This window comes from Camelus ferus, chromosome 14, assembly GCF_009834535.1.
Source record: "Camelus ferus isolate YT-003-E chromosome 14, BCGSAC_Cfer_1.0, whole genome shotgun sequence".
Classification (NCBI taxonomy): Eukaryota; Metazoa; Chordata; class Mammalia; order Artiodactyla; family Camelidae; genus Camelus; species Camelus ferus.
The window spans coordinates 32,790,544-32,815,730 of record NC_045709.1 but is presented as its reverse complement, the minus strand read 5'-3'; the positions used below and the strand labels follow the sequence as shown (position 1 = coordinate 32,815,730).

At 38.6% G+C, this 25,187-nt stretch overlaps 1 protein-coding gene across 1 annotated transcript in view; it reads left to right on the top strand.

Annotated features, from left to right (window-relative positions):
- The window catches only part of ITGBL1 (integrin subunit beta like 1), a 161,559-nt gene that overhangs the window by 77,752 nt on the left and 58,620 nt on the right, over positions 1-25,187 (top strand). The window contains exon 7 of the mRNA XM_014568174.2: positions 5,729-5,875. Coding sequence (XP_014423660.2) covers positions 5,729-5,875 — 147 coding nt within the window. The remainder of the gene's footprint in view (positions 1-5,728; positions 5,876-25,187) is intronic.

Sequence of the window (25,187 nt, the reverse complement as noted above, 5' to 3'; positions counted from 1 at the left end):
TGTAGTCGGTAAGTGCTACATATTTTCACAGCCATCGTGCTACAGACTAAAGCCGGCAGGGAGGGGGTTGAGATTGTTGGGGTATCGGCTTGTCTGACATTTTAATTAGGGCGGGAGGCTCTTCCCAGAGATGGTGATGTAAGGCTCATGTGTCATCACAGGATGCTTTTGGATCACTACGCACGGCCAGTTCTGCTCTAAGGGTACCTGGCTTTCAGGTCAAGAGGGGTGAGATGGGCATCCAGGTTCAAAGAAATTAAGTAACTTGACAGCGTTCACACTGCGCTTAAGTGTCACGTGAAAACACAGACTGCCTAAGTACTCATATAATTCAATCTCCAAGTGATGCAAATAAAGTTCTTCAATTTTACCTTATTTTGGTAAGGAGGAACTGTCCTTTGGATGCTCTGAATTCTTATAAAACTCAGCTTCACTGAACATCATTGTGATCTTTGGCAGACATCCATCTCTGGAGGACGTCTTCACTGTTACTAAACCTGTAGAATTCTGTACACTATACTTAGTGAATTATTAGTCTTCACAATTTTCCTAGTTGCCAGTGTAAGGTGCACCATGGGAAGGGAGCCATGCAGGTGATTACTGAGTATGTTAATGCCTTAGTGATAGGAGACGAAAGTCCCCAACTACGTAGATATTCTCTGGTGACTTATGCCAGGCTGCTGTGTAATGAGGCTCAGATGAAATGCAGCTTTATTTTTAGCTCCCACTCTTGTCATGCTGAGTGTTGATCTTATTTAGGTCCAAGGGAAATCTCCCATTGGACTGTAGTTGGATTGTAGTTGGCTTGTTTAATTGACCTTCTCATTTCATTACTTCATTCCCACGCTGTCCGTTCATCTATTCAATAATGAACTTAAATGTAAATATTTTATGCCTACTGCATCATGGGTACAGGGCATGGGATACAAAATTTAAAACATGATCCCTGCTCCCAAATAAGTCAGTTGTATTTATTTATTCTTTCATTCCTGTCAACATTCCAAATGAACAACATTTAGGAATGTTGACTTGTGTGTGCAGGAACTCATCCATACAGAAACACGACTCGTACACCCCCAAAGATACACACACACACACACGCTCAAAGATGATACTGTTGCAAAATTTGTGTGTGACAAAAATGACAAGGACATGACCGGCTATCCTGAAGTGTACCACCTGCTCTGTTACTTCAGTTTTATGAGCTGCTCCTCAGAATCTACTTTCTGATTCTGAAAGAACTCTGTTATTCCTGATGGCTGCTTACCACTCTGGTCTATTTCCCCAAATCCCTTAATTGGAAAAGTAATGCTGCAGTGTGACTTTGAACTCTTTCAGCTTGTTCTTGCCTGTCGAGATGATGAAAAGGTAAGATTAGTCCTGGCTTAGAGTTCCCTTAGTTTGGAAAATGGAATCATTCTATAGAACCATATAATGTCGGGGAATTTGTCATAGTGGATTACCAAAGCATTAAGAAAGGAAACCGAAAGAAATGGTTACGTATATTCAGTTTGCATTGTCTTGAAAGGGAAACTAATATCTCAAATGACATTTTTTAAAAAAATTAGTTAGGTCTAATTTATCCCCCTGAACTTCTTTTCTGTTGATGGTCTTCATGTTACTTTGTAAGAAGCTCATTGTTAAATATCCAGTTCCAAACCAGCACTGAAGCATTACCCTTCTGATCGGTGTAGTGAAATTTGCTTCCTCTGGTTCTCTCATTTTAAAGATAAAGTGAGAAACATGAGTCGGTGGCATGATTAGATAGAGACTCAGATCTTCTAATTTCTTCACTTACGCTTTTTTCACTATTTGTTTATAAAAGACTCTGACATAGTATGCTGTGGCAGTCTAAAGGATTTTCATGCTAAGTAGATCTTATCATTTCTAAACTCTGCTTTATAAATCAAAAGCCAAGCGTTTTCATCTTCATTTTATCCCTATAAAATGATTCCCTTTCTCTCTCTTTGGCATAACTTTTATGCTGGAATTGAGAAGCTAGTACCCCCAGAAGAGAAATTGCAGTTTCATTTTTTGATTTTCTGTCTATTCTGAGAGGCTAAATACTTGCTTCAGAATCTGATGTCAACACCTTGCGTTTCTAACTGATTTCCTAACTCTACCAATGAAATATCATAAAGGATTTTATAGAAAAAGGTACGGTTTCATTTAAAGTGAGATCCATGGCATATTTTTGACAGCATGGGGCTTGGAGTTATTGGAAGATGTAGAATATAATTTTTATGACTGTGAAAGCAGAAGTTATGTTCATGTGTTCATTTGTCAGATTAAGCTTGGGATCAACGCTTAGGTCAGGCAATGCCACCCACTGTCGACGCTATTTTTCATCATGTTAGACTAGAGTTATTTAAACCTTTCTCTATTACTTTTACATTTGCTTCCTCTGTGATCTTCATTGGGGTATTTGATTTAGGTGTTCCACTGTCCCAAAACAATGAAACTTTCGGGAAAAAATCCCGTTCCATATGCCACTATTTCATCATTTAAACTGGTTGCCGTGTCTTCACCGACTCTCAGGAATTTCTTTTGTTATGAATGGCTTACTTAAGTCATTCATACTTTCATAACACTTCTTTTCTTGACTTGAACTTGTGTCACTGAGGTTGGATGGCAAAGTGTGGCAGACACATCTGTGGATGATTTGAGGAGGAGCAGGGGCCATCCTCAACTAGACAACGTTCTCCCACTTTAATACTTTTCCATTGGGAGGCAAAGCCTTTCATCCCAAGCTAATCACAGCGAATGAGACTATCCCATCAGTTTATTCCAGTGTCTACACAATCGACTGCAGCTGGGTGACTGAGAGGGCCTTCTGTTGAGACGAGGCAAGACCTGGGGTACAAGGCTGAGGCAGAAGCACAGAAGCTTAGAGATCACCACGCACGTGGCAGGAGGGAGGACATGTTTTATATCTTCTTCCCACCTTTCCCTGGAGTTGGCAGTGTGTGGAGATGATGCATAAATTTATAGAAGTCCTTGAGAACGTTTGTGATACGGCATTAAATGCCCAGGAAATAGAGGCAAAGACCTTATAGGCCCCGTTTTCCCCTGGAGTTTGTGGAAGAGCACAGAAATAGCAAAGGGACAGAGAAATGAGGCTGCATAACATTAGGGAGGAAGCAGAGAGATGAAAGGCTGGGTGAGGAAAACAGAACAGCAAGAAAACAGCCAGTGACTATGAGGGCAGGAAGGTCAAAGACTTTTAGAGATTTCCCGTAGGTCCAGAGCACCTGCACGGTTCTCAAAATTTGTTAAAGCACCCACCATTAATCTGACTTCTTCGGATACTAGCTAAACCAGGTTTTAATTCTAAAAATCTCTATTGGTAGCTTCTGATCATCTTCAAGGATTTGTTTTATGCCGCCACAGTCTTTGTTTTATTGTTGACATACGAGTGAACCTCAGATAGGAAGTAATGACAGCTCTCAGACCAGCTGTCAAACTTGAGGACCTTCTCCCTCTCGTCCCGTCTCCCTCCACACAGGCTCCTGCTTTATTCCCTGTGCCTGGGGATCTGGACCCTCACTGCCTGTGAATCCCAGGCACCTGCAGGAGCAGGTGGCATCCCCCGGGGGAGTTAGGGATTTCCTGGCTTCCTCGCCTACTCAATGTTTTATTTTAACTTTCACAGCTCTTTTCAGCTTTCAAGAGTAAAGCCTTTTCCCCTTCAATGTAACTCTGTTTTTCAGTTTTATTGTTGAAGTGTCACCTTAGTCTTCTGCAAATGGCAGCATGTTCTGTACTTTGTCCGGCATCCTCGTGGCAGATCTGCCTGCCCTTGAACCTCTCGTCCCCAAGAATTTCAAAGCTGCTGCTCCCATAAAACAGCAGGATTGATTGTACTTTAAACGTTAAAGATTTTGCTTTAAAAACTTGTTTAACTATGCATCTGCAATATAGCTCTGTTTGCAAATTTTTCTGTAATTTACATGAGGATTGGGAAGATGGTTAGGAATTTCTTCAGCCAGGATAAATGGCAAAAAGCATGGAACCCAATAATCTCTGAGACAGAATTGCTAGAAAGTTAAAGTATTATAATAAAAATTCTCATATTTGGAGGTCCAAATGATCATAGTCACATGTCATACATATTTATTAGCAATCAACTTTTCCTTTAAAATGATGAGCTCTAAGGCAAAGTATTAATATTAACAGCAATTTGTTGTGTAGACTCTGTTACATAATGATTGCTCACTACATGCTTGTTGAGTTGAATTTGGTGTTAAATGAGAGATTTGGATTCAGTGATCTCTAATGGCTCATTCTACTTTGACCTATGATTTTATGATTTGTTCCACAAAGAGCCAGGTTTATAGCTGGTGAAACACTTCCTGATACGTTATGTGAATCGTCCAATTCTTCACAAACTCAAAAGGTGGACATCTGCCCACGAACCTCACAGAATACTGACAGAACAGGCTGGTCTTCACTGGAGGCCAATTTCCATACTGTGTGATATACATTAACATCAGATCCCAAAGACAGAATTGCATGGATTTTCATCCATTAATATTATATTCGGCTTATTACAGAAAATAGAATTCTACTTCCTTTAAAATCCTTCATACATGTTTTCAGAATTTATAGAAATCTGCTTTATTTTGCATCTGTAACGATGGGAATCTGGATGGTTATTAAGAGTTAGTAAAAGATCAGCTAAGTTATCCTGATTTCATTTCTATTCTTATGTAGTTACATATGTGGGCTCAAATGAATGAAAATAGTGGTAGCTCACTTTTATGCAGCATTTTAAGACATATTATGTACTTTCTGGTAAATATGGATGGATAATATATCTTATCCTGTTTTAAAATGAAGAAACTAAGCCTCAAAGAGGTTGTCATTTGACTAGCCCTACTCTGTAGGGATCAGGGTCAGGATTTGAACCCACTTAGTTAATTGATCGCGGGGTCTATTTTTTTGCTGTAGCACATCACAACTCATCACGGTTCTTTACAAGATTACGTCCACGTGTAAAGAAATTTAATTTCTTCCCTGACCTCCTTTGTGCGTATGAAATAAGTCTTCAAGCATTGTGAACTCCACACAGGTTACTGGTTTTAAGCTAAGGGTCTGTCTGTAGGCTGAACAAGTAGTGTGTGGTAAAAAGGTAATGAAAATGAAGTGCGGGGGACTCTAGAAGCGAACACCCTGTTTCTAAAACAAATTGTTTTCCATTTCCCATGGCTCTCCTCCGCCTAAATTAATTGCCAAATCCATCAAGGCCTCCATTTGGGCCCCAGCAGACCAATACAGTCACATGCACTTGCATTCTGATCGACTCAAATTTCTGGCCCTGTGACCCTGTTTATCCGATCTGGGTTGTTGCTTTTCTTTAACCTTCATGATCAATCAGTGTAGACCAGGTACTGAGGGGAGCGTATAGTTCAGCGGTAAAGCACGTGCTTAGCGTGTACGAGGTCCTACCCCCGGTATCTTCTCTAAAAAAGAATAAATAAACCTAATTACCTCCCCCCTCAAAAAATGACCTATAGAGCTGACATTTAAGAACACTGAGAAAAATGGGCTTTTGCCTTAATGTTTTATGTTGTGTGAATTGAAATCTTGACTCGTTTGTGACATCCATGGTTGAAATGAACACTGATTCTGACCTCCGTATGTTTTTCTCTCACATACATGTATATATATGTGTATATTGCATATATATACGTATAATAACGTGTATATTCTCACTCTCATTGTGAAGGTCACGGGCAGTGTAACTGTGGAAGGTGTGACTGCAGAGCGGGCTGGTCCGGGAAGAAGTGTGAGCACCCGCGTTCCTGCGCGCTGTCGGCCGAGGAGAGCGCCCGGAGGTGCCAGGGGAGCTCCGCGCTGCCTTGCTCGGGGCGGGGTAAGCGAGGGCCTCGGCCCGGCCCCCCCTTCTCACCCTGGGAGTGGGATGAGTTCAGTTCGCCTCTATCTTATTGAAAAGGTAGCTGAGATCCCTGAATAAGGGAAAAATCCGTCTTTTCAGAGCTAACAGTGACTCCAGTATCCATGAGTGAAAGCACGTGGAGAAATACAATCTCTCTCTGTCACACACACACACTCGCTCTCTCACACGCACGCTCACCGTATCAGTCTGCATCAGCTTTGAGGTCTGTTCAATTTCCATTCAGCTCAGTTCAGTTCAATGCTACGTTAAAAAAGGGGGGAAAAAAACCAATTTAGATATTTGCTCAAAGCTTTCTGAGTAAGACCATCTAATTGTCCACTGACATTTCTGAAACTCAGTAACATTCTGATGAGTTGTATCGTTGGCTTTTGAAAAAGCATCACATATAAGCAGATAGCTCAGAATAAGCTTGTCCTGTTTTAGAAGGCATGTGGCCTCAGGTGTGCGCTTGGTACCAGATCAGTACAAATTGGAGGAGAAGGAAGAATTCATCTAGAGGAAAGCTGGCTTCATTCTTTATGATTTATCGAAAAAAGAAATACAGTTTCACCTCTGACATGAAAATGGCAAAGTTAACGTGAAATATGCCTTCAGAGGAACTAGTAATTAAAGTGATTACAAATTTTGTTCATGAAAGAGGAAAAGGAGAAAGATTTCCTTTACCTAAATGTTAGATCAGAAATTTAATTTTATGTTGCATAGATTTTTTTTTGGAAAAATGAATTTTTAAATTGAAATACAATTCAAATGTTATAAAATTCACTCTTTTAAAGTGTACAGCTTAGTGGGTTTTTGTATATTCACAGAACTACCTGACCATCACCACTACCTCATTATTGTCACCACGGAAAGAAACCCCGTACCCCCTTCACAGGCTCTCTCGTTATCCTCTCCACTCAGTCCCTAGAAACCACGAATCTACTTCCTGTCTCTGTGGATTTGTCTAATCTGGACATTTCACATACATGGAATCATAAAATATGTGTTCTTTTTGTTTCTGGCTTCTTTCACTTAGCTTCATAATTTCAATGTTGTAGCATATGTCGTTGTAACATATCTTCATTTTATGGCTGGGTGATATTTATTTATATGGATATACCATATTTGTTTATTCATTCAACTGTTGGTAAATATTTGCATTGTTTCTACTTTTGGCCATCATGAATAACATGCTGTGGATACAAGTTTTTGTACGCACGTGTGTTTTCAATTTCTCTTGGATATCTACCTACGAGTGGAATCACTGAGTCAGGTAGTAACTCTGTGTTTACCTTTCTGAGGTACCACCAGGTAGTCTATAGAGTGACTATACATTTCCTCCAGCAGTGGCTGAAGGTTCCAGGTCCTCCACATCCTCATCATTATTTCTTATCACGTGTCTTTTTCATGACTTATAGCTTCCTCTGGGCGGAAAACTCCCAAAGTGTCCAAGATTATTTGTAACAGTGTTTTCCCATACTGTGATATTCATCCCTAATGATTATAGGTGGGAGGACAGGTGATGGGTGGAAGGAATTTTTAATCTCAGAAGCATTTCTGAATTGCCCAATCTTTCGCTAATAATCCCAGACAGGAACCACTGTTCTACCGGCATTCATAAAATGTTGTGATTCTAGTGCTTAAGTAAGCTTATTAAGCTTTTAAATAGCAAAGACTAAAAATCCCTCTGACTACTATTATTTATTTATTGCTAAAAATAACAAATATATAATGGAAAACTAAGAAAAGCATATAAAATATCTATGAAATGTAGAAAGTGACTTTAGGTATATATGTATATATTTGCCAGTGGTTTTTCAGCTGTCCTGAGATTTTTTTATACAATGCTAGTGCAAGAGAATTATTTTTGGACTTTATATGTCAATTTTTAATGGACTCTGACAAACATATATTTGTCTCCTACCTTTCTAGAGGTTCACTGACTTATTAGCTATCATTTTAAAGCAACAGAGTATATTTAAAGTTAATTTTATTAAAAGAGTGTTGATAAGTATAGAATTATATTTTTTATTTTGGTTTTTGTAATTCATTCAAGGCTTTTGAAGCACTTTACAGATAAAATATGAGCTTCTCTGGTTTCCTGCAGGGAAATGAAGGTATTGATGAATAAAGTGATTTTTCCAGGGAACCATTACAAAATATAGGAATTCTGAGAATGAAGGCCGAGGATTAATGACAGGCAGTCCAGTGCTCGGACCAGTGGTCAGACACTCTTCCTTTCTCCTCGGGCTGTGTCTGCAACGCATGGGCATTGCAGGTTTCAAAGCAAATAGCCAATGTGAAAACTGCCAAAGGATCGGTTTAGCAGTTTATGAATGACACCTGCAGCTGTGGTTACATGAGTGAGGAAAGCAATTACAAGGCCCGCTGGTTCTCCAGCCAGAGCCGCAGCAGCTCGCTTGCTGGGGCCGAGGGGGAAGAACAGTTCTCCTGGTGGTACTCGGGCTCCTCGGTGTAGTCCACCTTGGGGGCCAAATGCAGGCATTTTTTCACCAGAAATTAGCTCACTTGCTTCTGCCAGTGATGACTAAGTGTGATCATGATGTCTTAAAGTTAGAGGGATAATTTAGATGCTCTCGTCAATTCCCAGCTTTAACTCCCTCATCTAGTTAAGTAACTCTCATAGAGTCAGGATGGACGTACAGCGATTCATCCTAATTTCTGCTCCTGGGGTTGGGGGGAGGAGGGAACTTTCTCAATTCTCCTGTCAGTGTTCTGCTCTAAAACTTAAAATGGTTTACGATAGTCTACACGTTAGTTTTAAACTCTTTTTGACTTAAAAATACATGTTTGGTATTATTGAGGGTCTCCTGAGTATGTGTCTGGCTTTGGCCAAAAAATGTGAGCAAAGGGATGTGTGGTGTTGGGAGTGGAGGTTTAAGAGGCTGTCAGAGATTGGTCATTCCCTCTTTTTCCCTGGCGAGGGGATTGGTAGTGTTTGAGATGGTGGCCGATGCATTAGCCTGGATCTCTGAATGAGGATGACCACCAGCAACCTTTGTGGACCCACCAAGGACCTGTAACGTGAGTGAGAAATAAACCTTTGTTGTCTTAAGCAGCTGAGATACTGGGGTTGTGTGTTACGGCCGCAGAACTCCTGACCCCTGCTCGCTTCCGCAGCTCAAGCAAAGCAGACAAACAAGCAAAAGCAACAAAAATCACACTGAAATCCAAAGGGATGGGCATAAAAACTTTGAGGTTTATAACCATGTATGTACATCTTATCAGTATCAATACTGAAATCAAAATAAGCATAAGCATCTATATATATGACGGATGATATGCTTATACTATTCTGTCAACAGCATCAACAGGTAAAATGCTAAGGACTTCAAATGTATTATCTTCTTTAATATTCCCCAAACACAATGAGGTAAGAAGGAGCATAATTATTATTCTTTTTACAGAAAAAGAAATTGGAAATTCGAACAGTTTGCCATCTTACATAGTAAGTGCCTGAGGTGCAGGTTTAATACCAACTTTTAATACAGGCCCTCCGACGTCAGAGCTGTCATTTTTGGTAGTTTACTAACATGCCAGTTTGTGAACATGTTCTTTTAGCATGCCAGTTTGCTGGACAACTCATAATGAGTATATTTTCATGTTATAAATATTCTTCTGCAAAATTATTGATTTGGCTGTATAGTATTCCATAACATGATTGTAGCAAAAAAATTTAATGAACCCTCTTTTCTTAGACGTCTAAATTGCCTCTTATTTTATTCAAGTTACAAATGTCATAATTTACATTCGTCTAGCAGAATATTTGCATAAATCCTAAGTATTAATTCTTTGATGTGGATTGCATAGATCTAAATGAATAAAAATATATTAAAACTTTTCAATCAAAAAATTGCCCAAAGAATTTATATTCTCTGTAATAATTGCACCAGTATACCCCCTACCACGAGTGGAAAGAGGGGTTCCTTTAGCCCACCAACAGTGACGATTTAACTAATCAATTTGCTTTCATGATGTATTTCGCTCTTAGCGTTATAAACTTTTACCATTTATCCAACTCATCCATTGACTTCTATAGTCATCAAAACAAATGATTTATCTGCAGGCATTAATATTCAGAGGCTTGTGTTTGCAGTATTTGCCTTCTTTGATCATCATTTGTCCTTGTGTCTAAGTCATCTTTTTGTTTGGTGCCACAGTCCCATGTGCTTCTGTTGTTTGTCCTCTGTGCCCTTCGGTTTTCTCTCATCAGACTTGTTCTAGGAGGTGTTGCATATGTTTTGGTCCTTCAGCACACATAACCATACACCCCCACGAGGGGAGGTGTAGAATGGAAGAAGAATGTTAAATTGAGGCTAATTACTTAATATTGTAGCTTCTAGAAAATAGAAACCATGTCCTCATTTTTATCAATTAGTATGCTTTAATTAATTAATTAAGCAAGTTCATCCAATTCCCTCACCTAGGAACATACTTTCAAAGAATGATGGCATGCCAGATTCCCACCATCTGGAGATTTTTCACTTTAAGCCATAATTTATCTCCCTCTTTTACTGGCAAAGCACACCTTTAAATTCTCTTGCTTTTATTTATCAGAGAAGTTTTCCATGATACCTGTTATTTTTTCAACTTATGAGACTTTTACTCTATGTGATTTTTTTTGACAACTAAATCATTTTTATTCTTATTCACATATACAGAGATACAGTTATTATTTAGAAGAGAAAAAAAATTTAAAAGCTTGAAAGTCCTCTAAATTTCTAAAAAAAAAAAATTGGGGAGGAGGGACTTTTCATTTTTTAATTAAAATTTTTAACAGCTTTATTGAGGTATAATTGATGTACAAAACACTGCGCATGTTTAATGTATACAATGTGATGAATTTGGATATATGCCTACACTTGTGACGCCATCACCACAATCAAAGTGATAAGCAAATTCATTACCTCCAAAAATGCTCTTGGATCCCTTTGCTTTTGTGTGTGTATGTGTGTGTATGTTAAGAATGCGTAATGTGAGAAATATCTAAAATAGTCACACTTACAGAAGCAGAAAAGAGAATGGTGGTTGCCAGGGATGGAGGGACGAGGAAATGCGGAAGTTGGTGTTGTTACTCAGTGGGCGTAAGTTTCAGTTACACGAGATGAGGAAGCCTTAGAGATCTGCTCTACAACCTGGTGCCTATAGTTAACAATTTTAACTTTTTTGTTGTATTGTGGACTTAAAACAATTGTTAAGAAGATAGATCTCCCCTCATTTGACATTAAGTACCACACCACCTATTGTGAATTTGATTGTATTTTAAAAATCCCCAGTGGCCTAATTAGATATCTTATTGTAAGTTAACTAAAGTGGGAAATTATGTATCGAGTTTTCAAGTGGCAAGGAGACCCCGTGTGTCTTCCAGTCGTACCCTGAGAAGGAGAGTAAGTTCGGGTTTTCTCTAAGGGTTTTTTTGATTGATTGATTCAGTACTTGTCAGCGCTTGAGAATCCTGGAGGAGTCATGCGCTGAATTATGGCCTTTCAAACATAGTTGTTAAGGACCACTGTCGAAGAAGATGAAGAAATGCCTCTGTAAAAATAACTTCTTTACTCTTCCGTGTCCAGAAGGACTCATCCCGCTTTCAGTGATGCACCAAATGGGGATAATATCAGTGAACTGGTAAACTATACCAGAAGCAGAAGTCTATATTTTGTCATATTATAGACATTAAATGATGAGAAACCAGTCTGTGGCTCCCCAGGGAGTCTTTCATGGCTCTCCGAGCACACCTTAAATTTACAGCGTTCTCTGCTATGGCTTTTAGATGCTCTGTTATCATGGAATGACCCAGAAGAGTAAGACGATGTCTAGGAAAAGAAAAGCCTGTGTATTTTTTGCTTTCTTTGTACCCAGAAGACACTTATTAGAATGTCTTAAACTGTGTATGCATTCTACATTTCACAAAACCTCAGGAATGAAAATGCTATTTATTATGACCTTATTAAAGCTGATATGGAGACAAAGAGATTGGGATCAAGGGAGAACCAAATACGGTGCCTCCAGCGTCCTTCACGTAAACCTCGTGATGTGCTGGGCTTTCTGTGTGTTGGGGCATTTTCTGTCCGCATGAGGAAGCCAAAGGAGCAGGTGGGCAGAACTGGTGTTTTACTGGATGGTCCTGATTCAATCCAGTTCTAAATCTCACAGTCAAAGGAGGAAGCAGAATTTACTAAACTGAAGGCATAATTTGTGTACGTTGAAAGAAATTGCTAAAATAATGGAAAAGAGCCAAGAAATGAAGATTTCATGTAGGGACTCCCCTTTCCAGTGGATAAATAATTATCTGTGTGCCTTATTTCCCCGCCTTTATTTTATCTTGCCTTCCCTCTTTCTATTTTTATATTTAACAGAGCAGAGAGGAAAGGAAGAGATTCAAAGCTGAATTGAATAATTTTGTCTGTCCTTTTAAAAGGTGGTAGAAAATAATTCAATGGAAAATAATAAACACAGTATTTTTTTTTTTTTTTGATAACCTGAGGTGTTTCTAATCCACAGCCCAGGAAACTATATCACTCCCAAGACAGAGTGAATATTTTTTCGTGTTTCAGTCAGCGATCTTGCTTAAATGTTTTATCTACGGCAACAGAACACTGTGTCAAAGATAAGAATCGATCCAAATAAACAGACAATTTTTATTACGTTTTGCATACTTTTATGTGGTAAATTGAAAACCGGTGAAATTTTTGGGCCAAGAAAACTTCCTAGTAAAAGGCTGCAGCAAATATTGTCAAAATCAATTTGAAATGAAAATAGAATATGGGACATGAATCCAATCCCAATTTCTTTAAGTGACCTTAAAATGAAATGTGTGACAACTATGACAATTTTGTTACTATAATTATATATTTATTTCTGTTACAACATTAAGCACATAGCGAAGGATGCAGTGTGGAGCTCCAGTGGCCATTTACTGGATTTTATTCAATATAAACAAGAAGACCAGCTATTTTTAGTGAGAAACAATCTGTTCTGGCTATCAGCCATAATCTTCATAGAATTATGCATTCTACAGACTTTATTTTTAATAGAAAATCAGTGAGGCAGAATGTCATTATCTTGTCTAGGCTTTAGGATCATATAGATGATCAGAACTGTATGATTCCTTTCTTCCACACATAAGATGTTGTTAAAAATTTATAGGGTGGGTCACTGTGTTAAATTTGCATAATGAATATATATGCAAATTTATATTCAGTAACAATTAGTATGTTTAACGTGTAATCACACTAGAGCGTATAGCCATCTTAAGCTTCATATTTTCATGTTTAATGTTGCATATCAAATTTAATAAATCTAATATTTCTTGATCACCCTACCAAGTATTTCCATGCTAAGCTGAGAGTCAGGAAACTGGGACCAAGAGACCCACATTCTGTTTTTGGAAATGAAGTTTTATTGGAACACAGCTATGCTCATCTGTTTACCTATGGCTGCATTTTTGCTATAATGGCAGAGCTGAGTAGTTGCCACAGAAGGCATTTGGCACACAGGTCCTGTAATGTTTACTCCCTGGCCCTGTGCAGAAAAAGTTTGCTGATCCCCATGCTAAGTATTTGTGACAAAAGTGACAAATAGTGGGGAGAGAGGATTGAGTGTCTTGTGGGTCAGAGGAAGAAGATACTGTTTTCTAAATAAATTTAGGTGCAAATATGGCCTGAAGTGAGTGAAGCCAGAATTGGATCTGCAGGGATGAGTAGCATTAGAGATAATGATTTAGAAAAAAAGGGCATTCCAGGTAAAGAACCGGCATGGAGAGAAACATTGAGTTGACAAGGGAATAACCTTTTCCAGGAACAGTAAAGAAATTCACCTCTGATGATCGATGAAGAATGAGGCAGGGGAGGGAGACAGCCTGGGGGCAGATGTCACTTCTCCCATCCCCCTGTACCCCTCCCCAAGCCGTGATAGGTTTGAGATAGACAAAGCAGCTCTTTTCAGGGCTCTTGTTCTCATTAATGTCTTATGAGGTTAGTGTTAGTAAGAAGGACACGTATTGCAAGTACGAATTTTAAATAAGCTAAAATGATGTCATGGAAATGTCAGGTTAACCTTTAGTGCCCACTCCATTGCATCATTGCTAAAATACCAAGTTTAATGTAATTAAAGTGACCGAGATCCAAGCCTTTCCATGAACAAGGCAAATAGGTTAGCATCCACTCAAGTGCTTTTCTTCCCCTTCCTGCACCTCCAGTCATGTTTACTTACCTACTGACAGAATAGGGGAAGACAGACACTCTTCTAGTGTTTTATTGAGTCATTCATATTAACAAAGTAGTAAGATGACAACAGTCTAGCAGTTAGATTAGTATTTGCGGGTCACATTGTCTGTACTGGGTATGAGTGCACATACCCGAGTGTTGTAAGTGGCAAAGGGACTCATGTCACAGTGAGGCAAGACAGTGAGTGATTGGTATGGGGGTGAGAGACTCTAGATTTAATCTGGGCTCTGCCACTAGTTCGGTGTGTGAGCCACCAAGTCACAGGCTAAAATGGCAGCACAATCCTAATGGTGACTTTGAGCGTAGCTTCCTCAGGCTCCTTTTTCTCCCCTTCACTTCTCTCTGCAGTAAGTGAACTTGACTCTGTTCTGACTCACTGGGACTCGTAGATTGTATGTTTACTTTCATGGGCTCTGTGCTTTTCATTTACAACTCAACTTCTTAACAGACTTCGCCTCTGGTTTTGCATAGCCAACTAGACAGAGAGCTGACTGCTCTTCACGAGAATCAGGTGACTAGCCAAGCTGTTTTCTAGACTCTGCTTTCTACCATGTGACTGTTTTGGGTACAGACTAATGTAGTCTTCAGTCGTGGCATCCTTTCATTTGGAACATGACAGTTAAGATGGATGAGATTTTGGTTCTCCATAAATATTTATTTCTCATGCGATGCCTTTTATTTCAATAAAGGAGGAAAGACAGCATTCTTTGGCTTCTTATTTAAGTTTCTAAATAATTTTGGCCTCGTTGCTGCTCAAAATATCCATGCCATGTGGATGCTTGTAAATAGTACCAAATGGTCTGGCATGGTACCGTGGTAAGCCCTTTCAGGTCTGAATGGTCCCAAGGATGAAACAGCAAACATTTGAGGTCATATGTAAAATTCTTCACAAGGACATTAAATCATTTGCCAGGATTTCTTTCTCTGGATTTTCTTCCTAAGCCAGCCCCGTATTGCACAATAGCTCACTGAAGGAGCTTAAAGAAATGTGAAAAAAAAAAAGCAAGCAGAAATAGAGTATTTGGTGACTAGAAAGATCTCTCGCACAGCTTCTTTGATTAATTTGCTGGAATTCTGCATATCATTAATATTACTATTGAATTATACTCACAACAGTGAGACAATCAAGACAATCACAGGACTTAGTGTAGTTTATACAATTTGAGTGTGATTAGAAAAGAGGTGGCAGCAAAACCCAAGTGGTGTAAGTCAGGCTCGATTCTAAGTGCCCTGTTCTGGATGATTCTGCTACACGACGAGGCACATGCGGAGGGATTCTTGAGGATGAGATCCTGGCCGTGTTGGGAGGCCTGAGCGCTTGTGGCTGCACAAAGGCATTATGGGGCTGGGACATGATGTTGTTCAACCCTGTTCCCAGATGTTACCCCCATCGTTCACTTCAGTGATTCCTGGGAGAGCTCTCGACAGGCATCGACCTCCTGTCTGGGGAGAGGGGCTCACACACCCTGCCCCCAGCGTCTGTGGCCTCATCCCATCAGTGAGGGCGTGTGCCTCTCTGCAGGGGCAGGAATCACAGAGAGGGTGGTATGGCCTGTGAAAACCTCACAGGGCAGATATGCTCGCCCCACTTAGTGTTTGTGTAGCCCTGGGAAGTTTTATTTTAGCTTATGGACCATCCGTTTTGTTAGCCATAAAAACAGTATTATTATAAAAGCTGTTTCCTCTAGGATGTTGTCAGGGACAATTAAGATGGTGCATGTGAAATTGCTTTGTTAACTTTAAAACAAACGTGCAATTGTGAGAAATTGCAAGGGTTTGAGTAATGACATAGCAGATGAACTCAAGGCCAAAGAATTTACTAAAGAAAACAACATCAATGTTCATTCAGTCATTCACTTATTCATACATGCAATGCACATTTATTGGGGTCTTACTATGTGCTAAAACCAGTCTAGATGCTGAGTATAGAATAATAAATAAGGCAACCATTGTCAGGGCTCTCAGATAACCTGGGGTAAGTTTGGGCGCAGAAGGATTTAAACAAGAAAATAAATCATTTCAGTTAGTGCCCGGAGAAGAAAATCAAGATAATATGATAGAATGACCAAGGCAGGGTTTGGAGCTGGCTCCAGGAAAGGCAGTTAGGGACCCTCTCTGAGGAGTCCTACTGGGCCAGATCTGCGTATGGAAAGAGGGCCAACTGAAAACTGAGGGAGGATGGTGGGAAAGCAGGAGAAAAATGGTTTATGCAAAATTTTCAGACTCAAGTCGAGTGGGCTTTGTCCTTTACGAATCCATAGAGGAGACTTCGAATTTGTTGAAGGATTTTAGAACTACCCATGTGAGTTCCCACCTGACTTAATTTGTCTGCGGTGTGGCCTGGGCATCGGGGATTTGAAAAGCTCACTGGTGATTCTGCTCTGCAGTGACATTAAGAATCGCTGCTCTGCGGAGTTGTGTAATGGGCAGAGTCCCGCCGCAGAAGGACGGACACTTTCGTTTTTGCCCTACTTCCCACCGAGCAAATGGGGCTTCAGGGAGTGCTTAAGAGTTGCAGAAAAATTCCTGTCGTGTGGGGTCTTTTCCGGATGCTGTGTTGACTAGGTGGAAAAGCAATGAGGCAGGGGTGGGGAGGGGACCACAGAGGGGAAGGGATGCTCTTGGAGAAAGAGATAAATAATATCTAAAACAGGAAGTCACATCAGGAGACACAGAAATAGAAAAGAATATGGTATGTTTATTCAGGGATTTGCTCCATCCCAGTTTTTGTATATCTGAGGTGGGAGTGAGAATCTGTATTTTTAAATAGATCCGAGGTAATTCCGAAGCATTTGGGTGTGAATGCTGGAGGTGTATCTCTTTCACAAAAATACCCTTCGATGGTCCTTAATTGCCCAGAGCCCTTAGACCTGCATTCAACCTTCACAGATCTTTTTCTGAGAACTAACCTGGAATGTGTTTTTTCAGCCAGAATAATTTGTATTGTAATGAGGGATTCTTGGAATTCTACATCCAAGGATTCTTAACTTAGAATCCATACAACTCTGGAGGTTTGTTTCCGTATCAGGGCAACAAGAACCTCTTTTTTTTAATTGAAATATAGTTGATTTATAATGTGCTAATTTCTGGTGTAAACGAAGTGATTCAGTTGTATATACATACCTATTATTTTTCAGATTCTTTTCCATTATAGGTTATTGTAAAATACTGAATATGGTTCCCTGTGCTATAGAGTAGGACCGTGTTGTTTGTGTGTTTTATATGTAGTGGCGTGTATCTGCTAATCCTGAGCTTCTGCTTGATCCCTCCCCACCCTTTTCCCCTTTGGTGACCATAAGTTTGTTTTCTATGTCTGTGACTCTGTTTCTGCTTTGTAAGTGAGTTCATTTGTATCATTTTTTTATATTCCACGTATAAGTGATATCATATAATATTTGTCTTTGTCTGAGGTTCTATTTATTTTTGCTTTCATTTCTTTTGCCTTGGGAGATTGACCTAAGAAAACATTGGTATGATTTATGTCAGAGAATGTCTTCTTGCCTCTTATAATAGCACAAATATATTGTATGTACCCTTTTATATTTTTATAAAGAGAGGGTCTGTGGCTTCTTTTACCAGATTCTAAAAGGGCTGTATAATACCAGCAAAAGGTGGAAATGATTCAGGAACCAGTGCATAACATCAAAACACTTTTAGAGAGATGTCACAGCAGATTATTAAGGAACTTATTTGAGCTAGATATGCCTTAACTATACATTGTATAGTTTAATAATTAAATTAGTAAATTATCAAATTAGTTACCAGTTATAGAAATACTTTGTGATATCTAGTTGTATATGTAACTTATGATGTGGCTTCTTTTTTCTTTATTGAGGTACAGCTGATGTACAATGCTATTAAGTTTCAGGTGTACAACATAGAGATTTACAATTTTCAAAGGTTATGTTCCTTTTATAGTTATACAAATTGGCTATATTCCTTGTGTTGTATCTTATATCCTTGTAGCTTATTTATTTCGTACATAGTAGTTTGTACCTCTTAATCCCTCACTCCTACTTTACCCCTCCCACCTTCCCTCGCCCCACTGGTAACCATTAGTTTGTTCTCCGTATCTGTGAGTGTGTTTCTTTTTTGTTACATTCACTAACTTGTTTTATTTCTTTCATTCCACATATAAATAACACAATATTTTCTCTTTCTCTGTCTGACATTTCACTTAGCATAATACCCTCCACATCCTTCTTTGTTGTTGCAAGCGGCAAAATTTCATTTTTTATGTCTAAGTAGTATTCTTCTGTGTGTGTGTGTGTGTGTGTGTGTGTGTGTGTGTGTGTGTGTGTGTATAAAACATCTTCTTTGTCTATTCATTTGTTGATGGACACTTAGGTTGCTTCCATATCTTGGCTATTATACATAATGCTGCTAAGAACATTGGGGTTCATGTATCTTTTCAAATTAGTGTTTTTGGTGTTTTGGATAAATACCCAGTAGTAGAATTGCTGGGTCATATGGTAGTTCTCTTTTTAGTTTTTTAAGGAACCTCCATACCGTTTCCCATAGTGGCTGCACCAATTCACATTCCCACCAACAACAGTGTGCAAGGGTTTCTTTTTCTCCATGTCCTAGCTTACATTTGTTATTTATGGTCTTTTTGATGATGGCCATTCTAACAGGTGTGAGGTGGTATCTCATTGCGGTTTTAATTTGAATTTCTCTGATTATTAGCAATGTTGAACAACTTTTTAGCCATCTGTATGTATTTTTTGGAAAATGTCTATTCAGATCTTCTGCCCATTTTTAAATTGGGTTGTTTGGGTTTTTTTTTTTAATGTTGACTTGTATGAGCTGTTTATGTATTTGGGATATTATAACCCCTTGTTGATCATATCATTTGCAAATATTTTTTCCCATTTAGTAGATTGTCTTGGCTTCTATTTTTTAAATGTGTTCACATAATTCAAGTTTGGAACAAAAAGATGGACCAAATTCAAAACCATTTTATTCTAAGTCATGAGAATTTGTTACTGAAGTTTATTAGGATAATTGGAAACATCGAGAAAATTTCAAGCAGAGAAAAAAATTCCATTGCTATTTTTCTCCGGGAACAGAATGACATTTCTTCTATAATGCTTTGGGTTTTAGTCTCTATGCCTGACAGGTGTCCATTCTGATTAATGAGGGTTGCAGTACTGAATGCTCATAAGAGCACAATGTGCCATTTTAGAAACAACAGGAGTATAGGAACAAGAACAGAAGGAAAGTTCATTTGTAGGCCAATCAAATTTTATTCAGAATTGTTTTAAGGAGACCCATCTCATTATGTAAAAACAAATTCTTTTATTAACATATGTAAAATTTAATGAAGAAATAGAATTGGTGTTTTGCAATTCCTTCATGGTTCCAAGCTGAGATTTAGCCAGTCTATAAACTGATTTCCAATCAATATTCAGTCTATTATTATTGTTTTCAGTTTGGCTAATTAATATCCTATCCATATGAGTCTTGGAAATCTGAGGGATAGGGCTAAACTAGCAAAGGAAATTTCAAACAGTGTGACAGAGCACGTAACTTGAGGAAGCAGTAGACTAGATTGACACACAGTTTCGTGAAGCGGTAATAACTGATGGTTATTAATACTGAATGATCCAGCCCCTACCCCCTGGGCTCACAACTGTTTGCTCATCATATATCCATCCATGTATTCATTTCTTTATTTAATGCAATTAATTACATTGGCAATATAAAGTGACAAGGAGGATCTCCCTAACACTTCCTCTAATGGAATGACTTGGGTAGCTGATATTTTTAACTTTGATGTTGCTTATAGATTCTGGTTGAGGCCAAGGGCTTAATTTCTATGTTACAAACTGGCTTCACAGACAGAAATGATGTGTAATGAGACTATTGGCTATTATTTGTTCAATGTAGGCAATAAATATGGAAAGTGTTCAGGAGACCGTGGTTGACACTTACTATAGATCAAAGACGCTCAGTAACAGAAAGATGTAACATTACTAATGCCAGATCACATTTAAGAACAATCCCCAGTATTGGACATATTAAGACTTATTTGGTTTTTATGTCCTGAAAGAAGTCTAGCTTTCTTGATTATGTTTTTAATTCCTTTGTCATTAATTACAGTGCTGAGTATATAACAAATTTACACAGCATCTATTTTAATTAAGAGTCTTTTGGATGCAAATGGCAGTATCCCAGTTCAACCAGAAACAGACAAATGAGTTATGTGCTTATATAACCAAGAGGGACAGGGGTAAAGATGACCTTTAGGATGAACGGAAAAGGGATTTAGACAACCTCACATCAGTCTCTCTCTCTCTGTCACACAAACATACACGCGTGTGCACACACATCCCCCAGCACACATTTCTGCTCCTGTCAGAATTCTGGTCTCAATCTTACCTCCTGCAGATGAATTTTTCTCCATGTAGGAGGGACATGGATTTTAGTATCATCTAGGATTAGATTTTTACTGTGCCCTGACCAAGGAAGATGTGAGATTTTTCCCTGGCAATTCAAGGAAGAAAAAAAAAATTGGCAGATTGGTTTAACTTGGAACCAGGATCAATTTTGAACCAATTCATAAGTCCCAAGAGAGGGCTGATGGAGTGTTAAACTTGGCTTAGCTTGGGGGCAATGCTGGGGTGGTGAGGTGTAAGACTTTAAGACTTCAAAGAGCCCTTCTGAGCAGACGAAACAGTTTTTACTGGCTACAACTGTGTTTCAGGTTGGTATTGATCTTGAGAATCTTTGATTATATGTAAAGCCTTCTTGGTTTAGCAACGATTTTCAGATTCATAACCCTGGGACAGCACCACGAGATTAGGTGCAATTCATTAATGATGGTGGTAGGCAAAATAATGATCCTGCAGACACATTCATGCCCTGATCCCTAGAACCTGTGATTGTGTTAGATTACATGGCAAAGGGGAAAAGTTGGCACATGGAGTTAAAATTGCTAATCAGGAGATTATAGTGAATTACCTGGGTTGGCCCAGTATAATCACAAAGGTCCTTACAAGTAGAAGGGGAGACAGATGTGGAGTCAGAATCAGAGGAATTTGACATGGCAAGGACTTAACCTTCTGTTGTTATCTTTGAAGTTGGAGGAATGAGACCAAGAGCCAATGAATGTGGTTGGTCTCCAGAAATTAGAAAAGGCTAGGAAATATTTCCCCCAAAAGCTCCAGAAGGACACAATTCTGCTGACACCTTTATTTAGCTTAGTGAAATCCATTTAGACTTCTGATCTCCAGAACCATAGGTAATAAATCTTCTGTTTTTTTAGCCACCAAGTTTGTGGTAATTTGTTATGGCAGCTGTAGAAAACGAATACAGTGATCTATGGAAATACTCTTTGGCGCAGTCACTAGAATATACACCAGAATCTCATTCTGGGTGAATAATGTATTCCCGTGACTTTTTAAAGACTTTTTACAGACAATCTGAAAAAGAATAATGTTAAAAAGGTATTTCTTTTACAGCTAGTACTTCATTTACAAGCATAAATGTAAAAAGATTAGCTAATGTGTAATTTCCTGGCTGACTTTCCTCTTGTGTTATTTTAAAGTAATGGAAACCAGTTCTTAAACAGAACTTCATATCCTAATTTTTGCACTTGTTTGAGTTCTTAACATTTTATTTCACATTGTAATATAGTCTGGGTATATTGTCTTTAGTGGCTGTAAACTGTTTTAAGATATTTTGACCAAGCATAATATTCATCTTTATCTCATTATTTAATCCATTAGTCTACTTAAATGACCCATGAACACAGTTATATGATTTTATGAATTACATGATCTGAATTTTTTTCCTGTTGCTACATTATAATTCTACATTGTAATTTGGGTGTGCATCATTAGAGTTAAGTAAGTCGATCCAAGTTTTGCAGGCCTACATTTTGGGAGTCTTTTTTAATAAAATGAATTAGTTCAGGTGAAGTTTTATTTAGGATGAAAAGGGAAATCAACATACATTTTTGTGTTTTTCTTTTCCTCTATTGAAGTACAGTTGATTTACGATATTGTGTTAGTTTCAAGTATACAGCAAAATGATTCGGTTATACATATATATGTGTATGTGTATGTCTGTATCCTTTTTTTTTAAAATTCTCTTTCATTACAGTTTATTATCAACATACGCTTTTTAAAGCAGACAAATACCACAAACATCACAAAATCCAGAACAGGATGTTATTATAATTTTATGCATCTGCTGTAAATGGCTCTGTATACTTCAAACTTGTCTCTTCTCAGCTTTCCAAATGTGGAAGTTCTCAAATGCAGGCTGGGCATTAGAAACTGCATGCAATGTCATGACGTGATCTCTGGCCGTACGTTGTCATGACCCGATACTTCCATCAGGAGTAGTCCTAGAAGCCATTCCTACACTGTGAAAAGCTGTGGTGACGACTACACCCCACTAATCCTGAAGCAAATGTGTCCTCAGTCAACTTCCTCTGGCTGAATCCCCAAAGTGCCTGGAGCCATTTCAGTGCCACTTGACAAGAGGGGACATGTGGCTGAGGGGAAGTTGGAAGTACAAAAGAGATCTGGGGATTAGTTGCCATTAGCTCTGTGGTCAACGTGCCTGTGACTCTCTGATGGTTGACACTGAAGTCCTGCATTGGAGGCTGTACCCGAAGCAGCAAACAGTGGGTTTCCACTTCCTGTCATTAACTTTCTGTGTTTTCTTCTCCAAAAGAATAACAAGCAAACCAGTTGTAAAGGTGGAACACTTGCTGTGGCTTCAGACTTCTTTAGATCCCAATTAACGGTGAAGTCCATCTGTAACTGTATGACACTCCCCTGCTCCCCCCAGGCACCGATGACACCTTTGCAGGCTGGCAGCTGTCCGTTGCACGATGTTAATATCATAAACATCCTTCTGAACAATTAACAGGAAGAACAGCTTTGTTCAAGTAGATGTCTCCAGCCCAGGCATCCTCCCACTCCCACTGGGCATGTGTGGAATTAGAAATATTTCTCACATTACCAGCCTCCAAATACATCAAAAAAATTTTTTTCCTTTAAATCGGCCAGTGTAGAGCCCGAAGCCTCAGTATTTCTATTTTTGCTTATCTGTCAGGCAGGATGTCATTTCTTACCAGAACCCCTTGCAGACGTCAGGCTCTCCCAGCAAAATATAATCATGACCTTGGGTCTTGGTTTCAGTCTATAAAAAGCTAGATTTTAGGTGACAGAAATTCAGAGTTAGAGCCCTTCTGACTGTTTTTCCCTCACTTAAAAAGAGCTAAGGAAGCTGGTCCACCCTAGGTTGATGCTGAGCCTGAAAGGAGCTTTGCATACTCATTGAAAAGTGTTCCCACACTCCAGTGTCTTCATTCCTCCTCTTAAAATGTTCCTGTCCATCTCTGCACAAGACTTTGGAGACCGGAGATTTTCAGAGTCTTAAAGCATTGGTAGGAAGATAATAGAAAAAGAAAGCTTTTTCAAAAATTTTTTAACCTCCATGACTTCTCTGGGGAAAAAAAGTAGATCTTTATCTTCGTCAAAAGGGAATAAGACTGTTGGCAACAACAAATTAAGGTTTGAGGGGATAATTGAAATCAGGAAGTGGAAAAGTTTGGCAGATTATCCCCAAAGCTTGGGTCAGACAAGGAAATAAACTGGAGGCGGTGTTGATTTAAGTGAAGATGCGCCACTTCAGCTCAAGAGCCTGGGCTGGTTGGGAGCAAAGAGAGAGAATAGAACAAGAAGAAATGGGAGGAAATGTTTTAATAGACTGAAAACAGTGGCTTTAATAGACAGCGGTTATGTTTTCTATTTCTTTTCTTTCCTTTGCCTGCACAGAACCTAGGAATGTACTAGAAGCTCAAGCACTGATTGAAATAAACTTTCCCTAAATGCAAACATCTGATTAAACCTTTGTTTTTATGCAGTGCTTCCAATATCAGATTGAAGATTTAGTGAGTAAGAGTAGTTCACATTTAATGACGATTTACTACGTGCTAGGCATTGCACTGAGTGCTTGATATATTTCCTTTAACACTCTCTCGACCTCACAATGGTGGTATTATGTTTATCCCCACATAGCTAATAACAGTGTCTGTCTCTCTTTCTTTGTATAAATTGTCTTATTTCTATTTTCATCAATACTTCTCTAGTCCAGTTTCTTCCATGTGTGTATCCTTCTCTCTGCCTAGAATATCCTGACACATTGTCTGTTGGGGTAAATCAGATCTCACATGTAGATGTGATCTACCTTTTCCATGCTACGGCTAACCCTGCGGACACTTTACTAAAATTATTTGTTTATGTTGGTCTCTCTTATTGTTGGCTTCATGAGTAGTGTCATTTTTGTCTCTGTACTTCTAGATTCCAGCATCAAAAAGTACTTGGCTGAGAGTCCAGAGCAATGCTTGACTGTGAAATAAATGACTAAATGAATGCACAGACGAATCCAGTGTTTTCTCCTTTAAATAAACGATCATGTTACGGGTAATTAAAGAATTGGTTCTTATATGTATAACTGAATCATTTTGCTGTACACCTGAAACAATGTAAATCAACTATACTTCAAGTAAAAAGTAATCATCTGCAAAACAAAACAAAACAAAACAAAACAAAAGAATTGGTTTTAAGCATGGGATCCTAAGTTGTTAGAGAACCATGAATGGAAAATCTTTGTTTCAGTGAACACCAGGCTTCTTCTCATGGATTTAGTTCTGTATTCCCAGCACTGAAAAGGGAAATTGAGCCTAGAATGAGGTTTGTAGGCACATGTGAATGCATTTTCTTATACTTGTGACTTAATTCCAAAATCAGTTAGCAATAATATGAAAATCTTCCATTATTTATGCTTTTTTCTCTAATTGGGAATAGACTACATTTGCATTTCGCAGACAGATGAACAAAATTTTAATTCATTAATACTATGCAATTTCTATAAATCACTGATATTGCTAACATTATTAAGATGGACTTTATTCTCCATTTAAATTTTGTGTTTTAATCTTTGCTATTAAAAATAACTCATCACAAATTTGAATAAAAATTTATCAATTGATAAAACAGTGCAATCTGTTGTTTATCAGTTTA